This window comes from Coenobita brevimanus, chromosome 102, assembly GCF_032717465.1.
Source record: "Coenobita brevimanus isolate Jiangsu-jjx chromosome 102, ASM3271746v2, whole genome shotgun sequence".
Lineage (NCBI taxonomy): Eukaryota > Metazoa > Arthropoda > Malacostraca > Decapoda > Coenobitidae > Coenobita > Coenobita brevimanus.
This window is the reverse complement of record NC_137055.1, coordinates 3,000,560-3,017,918: the sequence shown is the minus strand read 5'-3', so window position 1 is coordinate 3,017,918 and position 17,359 is coordinate 3,000,560. Positions and strand designations below refer to the sequence as shown.

The window sequence follows — 17,359 nt, the reverse complement described above, 5'->3', positions numbered from 1 at the left end:
GAATACAAGTCCATGACTCAGGCAGCCTCTCGGTGCTTACTACGGGCTTCATGACCAATGGCAGCTGGCGTGAACAGCCACAGGATGAAGCATACAAACTGAATGGCAGCCAGAAGTAACAGACTCGCCGTGTAGGAGCCAGTAGCATCAGTCACCGCACCTGCCATGAGGGAGACATGAGTTACACACAAACTGACTGGTACCAAGTTACAGTGTCAGCGAGGCCAGACAGTTTAGAGGGTGGCCCATATGTAACGCTCCTCCTTCCAGCCCGTCAGACGAATTCTTGTGTTACGTGTACGGCTCAGTCAGCATTATCAGTTTCAAACCTGCATCAGTTATTCATTTCCTGCTCCCATTGCCACTCCAACGTCCATACCAGCAGACTGAGCCGTACCTACAACACAATACACTGCCAGGCAAGTTTCTAGTGGAGCGCTACTAACGGATCACCATGTATATATAAACTGACAAAAAGGGATGAACTTGTGATTAGATCACGACGGTTCCTTAACACCTTCTCCTCTCTTGTTTATTCTGGATATTATGCCTAAACATTTTCTTGTATTTTGCTTATTCGTGTTAATATCAACATGGTGCTCTTATGAGCACCTAATCCTTGACAGTTTGTTCTTCCTACTAACGTATGACCACACACACACACACACACACACACACACACACACACACACACACACACACACACACACACACACACACCTTGTAGTATCTTCGTAGCTTCTTGTAGTGTGTTTTGTAGATCAGCTATGTGTAAGTTATACACTTGGACGAGAGGTAGTTTTACGTGAGTAGGTTTGTAAGTAGATAATCTTAGTTCCCTTTGTCATGCAATGACAGGAGAGGTAAAGATTAATATGGGACTGTTTTATAATTCTATTGTCTTGAAAAGATTAACTGAAAGTCTCTCACACACAAGTGAAGTATAGAGTCCCACTGTTACCTCCCAGAGTGTCTCGCTAGACCCCTCTTCTCCATTCCTCTCTCTACAACCTCTCGGTTCTATAGGTAGCCCACTTCTGACTCTCTAATCCCTCCATTCTTGTCTGGGAGGGCTTGTGTCACGTGGATAACCCGTAGGTATGGGTTCTAGAAGCTTGTGTGTGTCTGTGTGTATATAGCGCTTCCTGTGCCCTCTGGCATTCCTTTGGTTAACTATTGCTGATATATTTCCTTTCCCACTGAAATCGCAGACACATTTTCTTTCCCACCTAGCTTGACTACCATTAAGACTACACGTTTGTGTTCCTATCTATTATGAATTTGAATTATTATAATATGAAGTCCTGACAACACTCGGTCACGCCAGCTGGCGATCCTCCGACAGCATTTGTCAGTGGCACATTCTAATCTATTAATACATAATATTGATTATAATATTGTATAGGCAGAATATTGATGGTAACATTGTAATGACTTAATAATATTCTAGAAACATAATACATTGTAAACAAATTGTATACATAATGGAGCAAATGCATTATAGTTAAACTGATTATAAAATATTGTATAACATATTGTAAAATGTGTATGTACAACAGACATACGCATATAATTGTGCAATGGTAATACTGCTAGGTCATTACATTACATATGGAGTTATCCCTTTAGTAATGCTTAATATTTCACCTAACTTGTATGATGATTCTGGTAATACAGAACTGTAGTTACCTTGTATGAATTGTTACATAACTGTATTGTTACATACTTGTATTTTTATTGCACGTAATTGTATTGTAATTGTTACATATCGTTTGTAGTTACATAATTATAGCAACTGTAACATAATTGTAGTAACACTTTGGTAATATTGTAGTAACATTGTAGTAATACAGAATTGTAGTAACATTTTATGAATTGTTACATAATTGTATTGTTACATAATAAATGTATTGTACATAATTGTATTGTAATTGTTACATATCGTTTGTAGTTACATAATTATAACAACTGTAACATAACTGTAGTAACACTGTAGTAATATTGTAGTAACATTGTAGTAATACAGAATTATAGTAACATTTTATGAATTATTACATAATTGTATTGTTACATAATAACTGTATTGTACAGTTGAGCAAGTAGAAAGTGCGAAAAAATATTGGGGTATATGGCGACATCTGGCAGTTCTCTGTAGTAAGTCCACGTATCTCTATGAATGAATCGCTCAGAACCTTGAGCCTGTGTAAGGTGGACCGTGATTGACTGAACTTTTGAGTGGTGGTGAAGCAAATATTCTCATCATATTATACGTAAGTCAAGGTTAATAATAATTGGCACGAAACAATGTATTGAGAATACTATAGTATTTAATGATCGAACGTGGAGTATAATAGAGTAATAAGCGTTAGCAATCTGTAAAACGTAACTGGCAACATAGCACAGAAGAGCAGCATGTCATCCGGTAGTATCGTTTATATATAATTTTCGAAGCAGTGGAAACGAAGTCTAGTGAATCAGATTAATAGATGTTTACCTCTAACGAAGAGAACCGGCAATGCATTCTTTAACGAATGTAATATTGGTGATGCTGCCTACTGTCCGTCCATAGACCGTTCCGTATCCTGACAGCATCATTTCCATACACGATAATTGTCCCGTGAACACAGCGAGAGTTGTGCGAACATGGTTTGAGGATCAATGCCACCTAGAACTTTGCCTTGGCCTGGCAACAGCCCTGACTTAAGTCCCATTGAGAACGTTTGGGCCAATATTGTTAATGTTTGGGAGCCCAACAAGGAAAGGACGCCACAGCGACTGTTGAGTCACATGATGAGTGGGAAGTCCTCAGCAGAAAGCCTCACATCATTCACAATCATGTGGCGTCACTACCTGACCGCCTTCACTATGTGATTACCAGCAATGGTCTCTGGACAAAATACTGAGTGTAATTAAAGTGGCAGCTACCGATGATGAGATATAGTAGAATAAACTTACTGTAATTTTTTTGTTCTATGCTTACCGATGATGAGATACAGGCTAGTAGATCTGAAACATAACATTAGTAACAAATATATGTTAGGTAAAAATATTCCCTCAATTGATTACCATGCCGTCCCTGTATTCATTTTCATCACATTAGAAAGCCTGTCCTATTTAATGATTGCGATTAATTTTCTTGGAAAAGATAAAAAGGAGATAAAACCGTTGTGAGATACGTGTTGGAATCAGCGCCGTGCTCATCCCACAGCTATATCGGACACGGTAAACATCCTGAAAATCGATAGTGAGGCCGGTAAGCGATACACAAATAAAGTCAAAGCAATCATATGATCTAAATGCCCGGCATCGAACACTTTGTGGCAACTTTCATGGGCAAACCAGCGGACAGCAAGTGCCCGTAGTTCAGAGAAATCATTGGACATTTCCCGGTGGTCTGGTACCGGGCATGAGCCAAAGACCCTGCCATCCTCAAAAAGATGCCTCTATAACCATATTGCTTTTCTGCACTCTTCATTGTTTTCTTTGTTTACAATTGCAACAATTTATATGCTATACTGAGTTATTTCTTTTTCTTTTCAACTGCATTGGCATGGTCATATCGCACTCAATCGCTGCCGACCTCCTACTGACTACTGGTTGACTTTACTGTCTGACCAGCTACTCAGCAGCTTGGACAACATCACAGTCATGCCTGACAGACTGCGCCCGATGAGGGCACAGACCGCCAGTCACTACCTGATAGGCGAGAGTGTGGACAGGGATTAACAACGTAGGCTGACTAACGTCAAGCAACATTAATTATGTATTAAAATGAGGGAACAACACCACAGCTGCCAGTGTTAATTGACGCTAGTTACCCATTTGGTAGCCTCTTCATTCCACTGTCTTCATCGTTGTCTCTTTCCTACCAACTCCTCCAAACACTGTGGGGCAGGGATCGGTGTTGGTTAGGTGCTGCAAAATAAAACTGAATGTTTGGTTACCTAGTCCCTGTTTGATGTTACAGAACGATGTCTTATGCACCCCATGGAGGTGAAAGTAAATAAGTGGAGCTGGCAGGATGAATTTTAAGGTAACCATCTCATAATATATGAATGTTGCTGATTATCTTACTATATTTTTGCGTTTCTAATGCAATGCATATATATTGAGAATGAGCGCCGTGAGGAGGTATTGTCTGCAGAGACGTGGGCGATACTTAAAGGTTTTGGCACCCCTTTGATCTCGAATCAATCCTTTTCAGTTCTTCAACTGTCCCTCGTTTCTTTCTTTTTTCCTCGTGCTTGCTGTCCCTCTCTATTTCCTTATCCCTTGTGCTACAAGGTCTTCCTTGCTGAGTAAAGTCTTCTTCTTATTTCAATATAATATATTTGTTGAAATATAAAAGGCAGTAATGTGGTAGGTCTCCATATTATAATTGCAAATCATACTAGATAGATAGATAAATAGATAGATAGAGAGACAGATAGAAGCAGGAAGTCAAATGATGAGAAGGTGTTGTGTTTGCGAGAAGCGAGCAGCGTTAAACGCTTACACGGAGGAAAGCTGACGACAGCGGCCAGTAAGGAGATGATTCAGTTAGCTGTCAGCAGTCCTCTCGTGAGAAAGTTCTGTTGCCATGAGGAACATACGTGACACACACACCCTACTACACGAGATGTTAGGAAAGAGAGTTTAGAAGGAGACAAGCGACCCTAGAGAGAGGTCGAGACGGAGATTAGCCTTAGAACAGAGAGAGAGAGAGATAGCGAGACAGGGAGGTAGCTACCCAGGACTTATACTATTATACCTGTTTAATATTTCCAAGACAAATAAAAATAGTCCCATACTATTCTTTACCTCTCCCGTCACTACATGACATCTGGTGGGGAAACTACTACAAGATATAAAAGCCGCTCGACCACAAGTCTAAAATATACTTCTCTACAAGTAACTACAAAGTCTTTATGACATTTGGTGGCAGCGAACGTATACGAACCTCGTCTACGAATCAACATTAAATTCCTACAAAATATCAAGATTGACAACAACCAACAATATCAGCTCCTGCCCCCTCCGTCTCCCAGATCATTACGCTGATGCAGAGGTCAAGAGATCACTCGACGCCTTGCAAGTAGCTTAACGACAAACCAGCAAATCTGCGGACATCGTCTCTGAATTAAAAGCAAATTTCTACAAAAGCAACCGAGACTACAAGGTTAGCTTCAGTTCTACAAAGTCTACAGCCATCTACAATCAACTACAGCCATCTACAATCAACTACAATTAACAACTCTACGTCGTCTGTATAATCTTCTACACGCACCTACAAGTAGCGGCAGTCTTCATCCCACAACGAATAAATCACTAGAGAAAAGGACAGAGAAAACTTCCACATAGAATAAAGGGAACAAACAAACGAAGAGTGAGACACGATTTACAACTCATCTTACTCACTCGTCTTCACTCAAGTTACTCATCGCTACTCATTCACTCACCACAGCTACCAGTGTGGGAAGTTGAGGTCATCATGCGTGCTTGCTGAACAGACGCCACGTCAGTCAACACACCACCTGCACCACCACTCACACCACGGTAAAAATTAGTGAGTTACCGTACATAGTTACTTCATTCATACAATACACAGTGATAGACAATAAACTTCTGCACAAACATATAAAACGTGTTGTATAGTTACAGCTTAAATACACAAACCTACTTCAATTATCTTCATAATTCAATCACTAAATAATCACCAACAATAAATATTCTACACTGTATATATTCATTCATTTATTATAACATTTATTTACTACCAACGAGTGTTACCATTTATACCTACGTAAAATACGTGTTTCATACATACAACTATACATTAATTATATCTACAAAGTAATAAAGAAAATATACCATCACAGTTACTCAGTGAGCAATTAAAAGAACTGCATTAAACTTTTATTAATTAAAGCTACCTAGTGGAAACATATAAATTAAGTTACAAGGTAAACAAGAAAAAAAAAAAAAATGGCCAACACAAATGCCGTTAGCAAGAGTGAACATCTTCAACACAATCGTGAAGACAATGATTTCCACACAGTGCTGACACACATATTACCCACGATAGGTACAGGTGAACAAGTCAGTGTGTATAGTTAATACTGTATATAGTGTATATATTTTTTTATATAAAATAACAAAATATGGGACTATATAATATCATTTTCAGTAATATCTGTGCAATATAAACTAAACTTTAAAAAAGTATCTCAAGGAAATTAGTCAGCAATTATGCAACCATGAACAACATGGAAAAAAGCGTACACAAGCAAAGAGAAACAAACTATGGAAAATCAATACATACAAAAAAAAAAAAAAAAAGAAAAGGAAAGGAAAGAAAGAAAGAAAAGTAAGAAGGAAAAAAGAGAAATAAAGTAAGATCACATAACAAACAAATGAAAATAAGTGTAAATGTCACTATACATGCCAAAATACCACGTAAACTACAAACAAAAAAGCAAATTGTTGTCTCCACATACAAGTGGCACGACACATCATCATTATCATCGACCGCAGCATATGTTAGGACTGCAGTTATTACAGTTATGTTACTCCATATTATAATTATGTACCTACAAACGATATGTAACAATTATGTAACGACAAACGATTGCATTATGTTACACTTTGCCAATTATGTAACAGTTGCATTAACAAGATGTAACTTTTATGTAACTTTAACTACAATTATGTACCTACAAACGATATGTAACAATTATGTAACGACAAACGATTGCATTATGTTACACTTTTGCCAATTATGTAACAGTTGCATTAACAAGATGTAACTTTTATGTAACTTTAACTACAATTATGTACCTACAAACGATATGTAACAATTATGTAACGACAAACGATTGCATTATGTTACACTTTGCCAATTATGTAACAGTTGCATTAACAAGATGTAACTTTTATGTAACTTTAACAACAATTATGTACCTACAAACGATATGTAACAATTATGTAACGACAAAACAGTTGCATTAACAAGATGTAACTTTTATGTAACTACAATTATAAGGCCAACACAATTATGCATTAACACAATATTTGGTAACAATTCATAAAATGTTACAATTATGTAGTACCACAATGTTAGTACAATATTATAAGTCATACAATTATAGCACAATTCTATATTACCAGTATCATCATACAAGTTAGGTGAAATATTAGACATTACTAAAGTGATAACTCAAATATGTAATGTATAACCTAGCAGTATTACCATTGCACAATTATATGCGTACGTCTGTTGTACATGCACGTCTTACAAGTGTTATACAACAACCATTGCATTTATTCAAATATGTATACAACTTGTTTAAATGTAATATTACTGAATAATCACTATTTACTATGAATAATATATGTATACAATATTCATACAATTATGTTACTTTACAATATTATGTATTTCACTTAATTAGCTTATAAGTTCATTATAATGTGTATGTAGTATGTATTAATATATTATAACTATTAAATGTCGATGGTACGCCATTTTTGCGCGGCAGAGCAATGTGGTAGGTCTCCATATTATAATTGCAAATCATACTAGATAGATAGATAAATAGATAGATAGAGAGACAGATAGAAGCAGGAAGTCAAATGATGAGAAGGTGTTGTGTTTGCGAGAAGCGAGCAGCGTTAAACGCTTACACGGAGGAAAGCTGACGACAGCGGCCAGTAAGGAGATGATTCAGTTAGCTGTCAGCAGTCCTCTCGTGAGAAAGTTCTGTTGCCATGAGGAACATACGTGACACACACACCCTACTACACGAGATGTTAGGAAAGAGAGTTTAGAAGGAGACAAGCGACCCTAGAGAGAGGTCGAGACGGAGATTAGCCTTAGAACAGAGAGAGAGATAGCGAGACAGGGAGGTAGCTACCCAGGACTTATACTATTATACCTGTTTAATATTTCCAAGACAAATAAAAATAGTCCCATACTATTCTTTACCTCTCCCGTCACTACATGACATCTGGTGGGGAAACTACTACAAGATATAAAAGCCGCTCGACCACAAGTCTAAAATATACTTCTCTACAAGTAACTACAAAGTCTTTATGACAGTAAGACAACAAAATGTTTCGTATTAATTTACTGCCTATGCATATTAACATGATATCATGTGCCATTGACAATAACTATCTATCTATCTATCTTTTGCCAGACGCCTCAATCCCGTTCGTGGTGGCCATAAACAAATCGCGACCACGTCGCCTTGTACCCCGCCATTTCACTGCCCCGCTCCCAACTCTCTCATATACCTCTCCACCCCATCCCTCCATCTCATCCTCGGCCTCCCCCTCCCTCTTCCCCCCTCCACCTCACTCACATACACTCTATTCGTCAGTCTTTCACCCTCCATCCTCTCCACATGGCCAAACCACCTCAGTGTATTCCTCCTAACGCTTCCTATCACATCCACATCCACACCAAAACGCTCATTTATATCCTCATTTGTCAGCCTGTCTCTCCATGTGACTCCACAGGCTCCTCTTAAATAACTCATTTCCACTGCTCTCACTCTTGACTTGTGTCCTTCCACCAACGTCCTAGCTTCACTTCCATACGTTAGAGTTTGTATCACAATACTGTCATGCTCACTTCCCTGTTTCTTATCACTGCTTTCAAAGAACCAGCAACCTTTCTTCCCTGCTGTACCCTTTCAAGCACTTCACCCTCCAAACCTCCATCCTTACTCATCACACTACCCAAGTACTTAAACGTACTCACATTTTCCAATTCCTCACCATCCAACCTCACTGTACATTCACTGACTTCACCTCTCTCAAAGACCATCACTTTACTCTTCCCTACATTCACCTTTAGATTCCGTTTCTTACACACTCTCCCAAACTCATCCATCAAGCCTTGCAGCTCTCCTTCATCTTCACTCAACAACACAGTATCATCTGCAAACAACAGTACAGGGATTTTCCAAACACTATCCTCTCTCACCAGGGCCACTCCAACATCCACTACCCTACCTTGTACCTCTTTTATTACCCCATCCATGTACAGATTGAACAACCATGGAGACATGACACATCCCTGTTTCAACCTAACCTTCAAAGAGAAAAATCACTCAGTTCACCATCCACACGCACTGCAGCCTTAGTACCATCATACATACTCTTCACAGCATTCAGCAACTTCCCATCTTCTCCATATATTCTTAATACTTTCCACAATCCATGTCTATCCACCCTGTCATATGCTTGAAAACTGATGAAATGTAATACCAGTATTACATTCGTTAAAGAATGCATTGCTGGTTCTCTTCGTTAGAGATAAACATCTATTAATCAGATTCACTAGACTTCGTTTCCACTGCTTCGAATATTATATATAAACGATACTACCGGATGACATGCTGCTCTTCTGTGCTATGTTGCCAGTTACGTTTTACAGATTGCTAACGCTTATTACTCTATTATACTCCACGTTCGATCATTAAATACTGTAGTATTCTCTATACATTGTTTCTGGCCACTTATTATTAACCTTGACTTACGTATAATATGATGAGAATATTTGCTTCACCACCACTCAAAAGTTCAGTCAATCACGGTCCACCTTACACAGGCTCAAGGTTCTAAGCGATTCATTCATAGAGATACGTGGACTTACTACAGGGAACTGCCAGATGTCGTCATATACCCCAATATTTTTTCGCACTTTCTACTTGCTGAACTGTGCATAATTGTATTGTAATTGTTATATATCGTTTGTAGTTACATAATTGTGGCGACTGTAACATAATTGTGGTAATGAAGTCATTTGTCATTACATAATTGTAGTGATTGCAGTAATATTGTAGTAACTGCAGTCCTGACATCGCTAATCCAGTCATGCTGCGGTTGATGATAGTGATGATGTGCCTCGCCACTGGCTCATGCAGAACAATAACTTGCTCTTTGTTTCACTTATAGAAGGAGTTTATGTTGTATTGTGGCATTTGTACTAACACTTACACATATTTTCATTTGTTTGTTATGCAGTCTTACAGTAGTTTTGTATGTATTGATTTTCTATGGTTTTGTTTTTCTTTGTTTTTGTATGCTTTTTCGGTGAAGTCCGAGGTTGCATAATTGCTGGCTAATTCCCTTGGGACCTTTTTTTAAAGGCTTAGTTTATATTGCACAGAAGTGTGCATGGAAAAGTTTGGAAGGAATGAGAGAGTGTTTTTGATCGGTGATATGAATGGTAAAGTAGGGAATGTGAAGGTGGATGGAATAGTTGGTGAGTGGGGTGTGCCTGCTGAGATAGATGAGAATGGGAGTGCGTTAGTGGACATTTGTGCCAGGAGGGGGTTGGTGATAGCCAATACCCTCTTCAGGCATAAAATGATCCACAGGTATACATGGCGAGTGATGAGAAGGGTGGGTGGTGAACTGAATGAAAGGAAGGCAATGATTGATTATGTGTGTGTGGATGAAAGGATGCGAAGATGTGTAATGGATGCAAGAGCTTATAGAGGCTGGGGGAGTGGACTTTCTGACCACTACTTGGTGGTGGCCAGAATTAGGATACAAGTAAGATGGAGGAATAGAAGAAGGGAAAGACGAGAGGAAGGAGTAGTTGTAGGAGAGTGGAAAGGTTAGAAGTGGATGAGAAAAAGGCAGAGTATAAGAGAGAAGTGGAGGAACGATTGGGCAAATATGAATTGGAGCAGATGGGGGACGTGGAAGGTGTGTGCAGGATATTTACAGAAGAAATATGTGTAGCATGTCATGTGGTGTGTAGGAGGAAGAGAAGACGGAGGGGGGGGTGCAAGGAACAGCGTGGTGGACTGAAGAGGTGAGACAGGCTGTGGCACAAAAGAAGAAAGCATACAATGAATAGATGAGAAATAGGGGCGTGGAAGAAGTTGAGAGGCGGAAGAGAGAGTTATATGTAGAAAGAAAGAGAGAGGTGAAAAGATTAGTAAGAGAGAGTAAGAAGAGAGTAGATGAGGAATTTGGAAAGAATTTGAGTGTAAAGTGGAGGGACTGTAAGAAAATCTTCTGGAAAGAGGTGAAGAGAGTAAGACAGGGTGGAAGTGAGGTTGGCAGGGGAGTGAAAGATAAAAATGGTAGATTACTAGTGGAGAAGGGAGAGAAAATAAGCAGATGGAGAGAGCACTTTAAGGAATTGTTGAACATACAGGATGGAAGTAATGCGAGTATAAGTGGCTGGGGAATGGCCGGGAGAAGGAGGGAGGTGAGAAGACAGGAAGAAATCAGTAGGATAGAAGTTGTGGAAGCAATGAAGAAAGTTAAATTGGGGAAAGCCCCAGGAATTGATGGAGTGTGTGGTGAAATGCTGAAGCATGGGGGAGAGATAGTAGTAGAATGGATGTGGAAGATGTGCAGGCTCGTTGCCTTTGGTTCCTTCTTCCTCACATAAAAAAAAAAAAAAAAAAATGGCCTGGGAGGAAGGTAGAGTCCCGGAGGATTGGAAGTCAGGTATAATTATTCCCTTGTACAAAAGAAAAGGGGGAAAAGAAGTGTGTGGTAATCATGGGGGCATTTGTCTTCTTAGGATAATAGGAAAAGTGTATGGTAGGATACTTATTGACAGAGTTAGAGAAAGAACAGAGAAATTAGTTGGAAAAGAATAGGGAGGCTTTAGGAAGGGAAGAGGTTGTGTAGATCAGATATTCATTCTTAGATCCTTAGTGGAAAAGTTTCTAGACAAGGGAAAGAAGTTGTATGCGGCTTTCATGGATTTGGAGAAACCATATGACAGGGTGGATAGACAAGGATTGTGGAAAGTATTAAGAATATATGGAATAGATGGAAAGTTGTTGAATGCTGTGAAGAGTATGTATGATGGTGCTAAGGCTGCAGTGCGTGTGGATGGTGAACTAAGTGAATTTTTCTCTTTGGAGGTTGGGTTGAAACAGGGATGTGTCATGTCTCCATGGTTATTCAAGCTGTTCATGGATGGGGTAATAAAAGAGGTACAAGGTAGGGTAGTGGATGTTGGAGTGGCCCTGGTGAGAGATGATAGTGTTTGGAAACTCCCTGTACTGTTGTTTGCAGATGATACTATGTTGTTGAGTGAAGACGAAGGGGAGCTGCAAGGCTTGGTGGATGAGTTTGGGAGAGTGTGCAAGAAACAGAATTTAAAGGTGAATGTAGGGAAGAGTAAAGTGATGGTCTTTAAGAGAGGTGAAGTCAGTGAATGTACAGCGAGGTTGGATGGTGAGGAATTGGAAAATGTGAGTACGTTTAAGTACTTGGGTAGTGTGATGAGTAAGGATGGAGGTTTGGAGGATGAAGTGCTTGAAAGGGTACAGCAGGGAAGAAAGGTTGCTGGTTCTTTGAAAGCAGTGATAAGAAACAGGGAAGTGAGCATGGAAGTGAAAAAGTTACTACATGACAGTATTGTGATACCAACTCTAACGTATGGAAGTGAAGCTTGGACGTTGTTGGAAGGACACAAGTCAAGAGTGAGAGCAGTGGAAATGAGTTATTTAAGAGGAGCCTGTGGAGTCACATGGAGAGACAGGCTGACGAATGAGGATATAAAGAAGCGTTGTGGTGTGGATGTGGATGTGATAGGAAGTGTTATGAGGAACACACTGAGGTGGTTTGGCCATGTGGAGAGGATGGAGGGTGAAAGACTGACGAAGAGAGTGTATGTGAGTGAGGTGGAGGGGGGAAGATGGAGGGGGAGGCCGAGGATGAAATGAAGGGATAGGGTGGAGAGGTATATGAGGGGGGGGTGAGTTGGGAGCAGGGCAGTGAAATGGCGGGGGACAGGACGACGTGGAGGCGATTTGTTTGTGGCCTCCCCAAACGGGATTGAGGCGTCTGGCAATAGATAGATAGATAGATATTATATAGCCCCATGTTCCGTTATTTTCTATAGTTTTCTTTTTTGAAAGCTCCAACATGCTTGCATGCATCGGCCTTGATCAGCTAATGGCGGCTCCCCATGCTGCACGATCTATTGCAGCTTCCCTGTTCAGTCCCTTAACCCTGAAGTCACACTTAATGACCTCGGCCCACGTCTTTCTCGGCCTACCTCTCACAACCCCACCCCAAATATTAACACTTTTCACCTTCTGCACCCAATTATCATCCCCCATCCTCTTCATATGCCCAAATCATCTGAATCTACATCCCATCACAACACCAATACACTCCAGTTCCATCTTACATCTCAATTCTTCCATCGTAAATCCAGTCCCCCCCCCCCAGGCCTTGCACGCAGGGAGGCACTGCACATCCACCTAATCATTGTCATTTCTGTACATCTAAGCCTGCGAATATCCTCCTCCTTTACTGGCCAGGTTTCACTACAATACAGCATTACACTCCTAACACATGCTGCATACAAAGACCCTTTAGCACGTACGGAGAGTCCTCTCAATGTCAGGAGAGGCAACAGCTCCCTCAACTTCTTCCAACCACATCTCACCCTAGCCACGGAGCTAGTTCCAACGCCACCTCCAGCACACTGCATGTCTCCCAAAAAACAAAACTCTTCCACACACTCAAGAGACTCACCAGCAAGTTCAATCCTTTCACACCTGACAATCTCCACCTGCTCTCCCCGACACGCCGCACACATAAAATCAGCATTATCTCGCAGTCTACCTCTGATACCACTACATCTCTTGTGCACCCATTTATCACAAACACTACACAAGATGAAATTACTTCCCACGCCCTTGTGGCAAACTGCACATGGCCACTCTCCCTCGTCTTTGACAGTACCGCCATCAACCCTAGATATCATCACTTTTGTTTTATCTGCATTTACCCTTAAGCCCTTAAGCCCCATACCATCTCTCCACTTCCTAAATCTTTCCTCCGCCTCCCTTTCGTTCTCTGCAATAAACACCAAATCATCAGCATACAACATCTCCCACGGGAGTCCGTTTCTGAAGTCCTGTGAGAGGGCTTCAAGTACCAAGATAAACAACAAGGGGCTCAAAACTGACCCCTGATGCACACCAACATTCGCGGAAAACTCATCACTCAAATCTCCATTCACTCTTACCTGGGTGCGAGGACCCACATACATGGCCATAACCACCCTAACCAGCCACTCCTCCAAGCCAAGCTTTCTCATTGCCCACTTCACGATCTCAATAGGGAGTCTGTCAAAGGCCTTTTCCAAATCAACAAAAACAAAATACAGATCCCTTTTCTTCCCAGTATATTTTTCCTGAAGCTGTCATCAGTGGTCCCCCTGCCTGGCATAAACCCAAACTGCATCTCATCAATATTAACTCTTTCTCTAATCATACCTTCTAGAACTCTCTCCATTACCTTCATTATCTAAGCTTTATACCTCTATAATATCCTCTTTCCAGGGCATCACCCTTCTCTATATACACATTTACAATTACACCCTTCAACCAATCATCTGGGACAACACACTCATTTCATATTTATCAGGTCAGTGACTAACCTCACCCCTATATCTCCTGAGGCCTTCAACATTTCGGCTGTGAACCCCGACACACCTGCTGCCTTCCCCACCTGCATCCTGCCTATTGCCTCATTCACAGTAGCAGCGTCAAGCAAAGGCCAAGGGCCAAACACTGGATTCACTGGCTCTAAACCTTCCCTGTCTCATCAAACTCCTCATTCAACAACCGTTTATAATGCTCTCTCCATGCATTTTTAATATCCCCACTGTTCACCGCTACCCTTCCTTCATCGTTCTTCACGACTGCTCACCTATAATACCCTGCTTATCCCTCTTCATCTGATTTGCCACCTTAAATAACATATTATTCCTTTCCCCATGATTTAGGTTATCAAGTAAAAGTCTCTGTGACTCAGACTTCGCCCTGTATACCTCTCTTCTAGTCCTATGCTTGGCAGCCAAGTATTCCTCCTTGTTACCACCCTTCTTCCATTCCCGGAAAAGCCTTCTTTCCTCCTTAACTGCAGCTTCTACACCATCATCCCACCACCAAGTTCTTTATGTCTTGGTTGTCCTCTTGTCCAACCGCATATTACATCAGTAACTCTCAAGAGGTTCTTCTTGAGGGCTCTGTACTGTTCATTAACGCCTTTGTCTACGGCTCCCTGTTCAGCCACCACTCTCCTCATCTCACTATACTCGTAGAAGGCATCCCTTACTACTTGGTTTTCCAGTTTCCATATTTTCCTCCTGGGTTCATAAGTCCTCTTTTTCATCACTTGTTCCTTAAGCACCATATCACAAATCAATAGTTTGTGCTGCTGCACACACTCCTCACTTCCTATAACTTTAACATCCCTCACTAACCTCCTGTCCGCTCTCCTAACCAGAAAATAATCTATCTGACTGCTATTTCCCCCAGACTCTTACGTAATTAACCTACTTTCTCTTTTCCTAAAATGTGTGTTGCACACAATCATGTTCGTTGCCTCTCCAAACTCGAGTATCCTTTCCCCTTCCGCATTCCTTATACCATCCGCAGCTCATAACCTTGAACTGCTTCACCTACATGACCATTTAAGTCCCCTCCCAAAACCACTATCTCATCATCCCGCATACCACCTACCAAACGTATTAAGTTATCCCAAAATCTATCCTTCTCTCCTTAATCCAAGCCTGCCTGTGGAGCATATGCCGATATAATTGCAGTTATCATTCCACCAACCAAAATTTTCACTACCAATATCCTATCTCTTACTTGCATAACATTCATAACATAAAATATATATATATATATATATATATATATATATATATATATATATATATATATATATATATATATTCAACATTAACTATATACTTTCACTTGTTGTTCATTTGTACCTATCGTGGGCAATATATGTGTCAGCACTGTGTGGAAATCTTTGTCTTCATGATTGTGTGGAAGATGTTCATTCTTGCTAACGTCATTTGTGTTGGCCATTTTTTTTTGTAACAATTTGTCTCTTTCCACTAGGTAGCTTTGATTAATAAATGTTTAATACAGTTCTTTTAATCGCACTGAGTAACTGTGATAGTATATTTTCTTTATTACTCTGTAGATGTAATAATGTCCAATTGTATGTATGAAACACGTATTTTATGTAGGTATATATGGTAACACTCGTTGGTAGTAAATAAATGCTATAATAAATGAGTGAATATATACAGTGTAGAATACTTATTGTTGGTGCAAGTATTTAGTGATTGAATTATGCAGATAACTGAAGTAGGTATGTGTACGTAAGTTGTAACTATACAGCACGTTTTATGTGTGTGTGTAAAGGGTTTAGTCTACCACTGTGTTTATCACTGTGTATTGTATAAATGAAATAACTGTGTAACTCACTAATTTTTACGCAGTGGGAATAGTGTGAGTGGTGGTGAGTGGTGGTGTCAGACACACGTTGATTGACGTGGCGTTGTCTCAGCAAACTCACACAGTAACGTCGACTTCCCACACTCTGGTAGCTGTGGTGAGCAAATGAGTAGCGATGAGAAACCTGAGTGAAGAAGATGAGTAAGATGGGTTGTGAATGTGGGCTTCGGTATTTGCTGGGGTCGTCTTGACCTCTGCACTCCTGCATCAGCGTGGTGTTGGAGATGCGGGTAAGGGGGCGGTTGTCGAGAGGAGGGTGGGATCAGGTGGTTGTGAGTTGTGAGTTGTTGGTTGTAAGAGGTATTGTTTGTTTTCTATCTTGATAATGTACAGTAGAATCAAATGTGGAACTGAAGCTGATATTGGTTACAGTTTCGCCTGCTTTTGTAGAAATTCACTGTAGAACTGGAGCTGATCTTGGTTAGAGTCTCTCCTGCTTTTGTAGAAATTCGCTGTAGATTTGAAGACAAGGTCCGTACATGTGCTGCCACCATCTTTTGTAGTAACTTCGTAGCTTCTTGTAGTGTGTTTTGTAGATCAGGTATGTGTAAGTTATACACTTGGAATCTTAGTTCCCTTTGTCATGCAATGACAGGAGAGGTAAAGATTAGTATGGGTCTATTTTATAATTTTATTGTCTTGAAAAGATTAACTAAAGTCTCTCACACACAAGTGAAATATAGAGTCCCACTGTTACCTCCCATATTGTCTCGCTAGACCCCTCTTCTCCTTTCCTCTCTCAGTAACCTCTCTGTTCTACAGGTAGCCCTCTTCTGAATCTCTAATGTTTTCTAAACCCTCTGTTCTTGTCTAGGAGGGCTCATGTCACGTGTATAACCCGTAGATATGGGTTCTAGAAGCTTGTGCGTGTTTGCATGTGTGTAGCGCTTCCGGTGCCCTCTGGGATTCCTTTGGTTAACTATTGCTGACATATTTCCTTTCCCACTGAAATCGCAGACACATTTCCTTTCCCACCTAGCTTGACTACTTTTAAGATTACACATTTGTGTTCCTGTCTATTATGATTTTGTATTATTATCTAAGTCTACTAATACCAA

General features: G+C 40.3%; 1 protein-coding gene across 1 annotated transcript in view; it reads right to left on the bottom strand.

Annotated features, from left to right (window-relative positions):
* Positions 1-17: 17 nt before the first annotated feature.
* The window catches only part of LOC145415342 (monocarboxylate transporter 12-like), an 85,493-nt gene continuing 68,151 nt past the window's right edge, over positions 18-17,359 (bottom strand). Inside the window, exon 7 of the mRNA XM_080284618.1 lies at positions 18-160. Within this exon, the coding sequence (XP_080140744.1) occupies positions 18-160 (143 nt within the window). The remainder of the gene's footprint in view (positions 161-17,359) is intronic.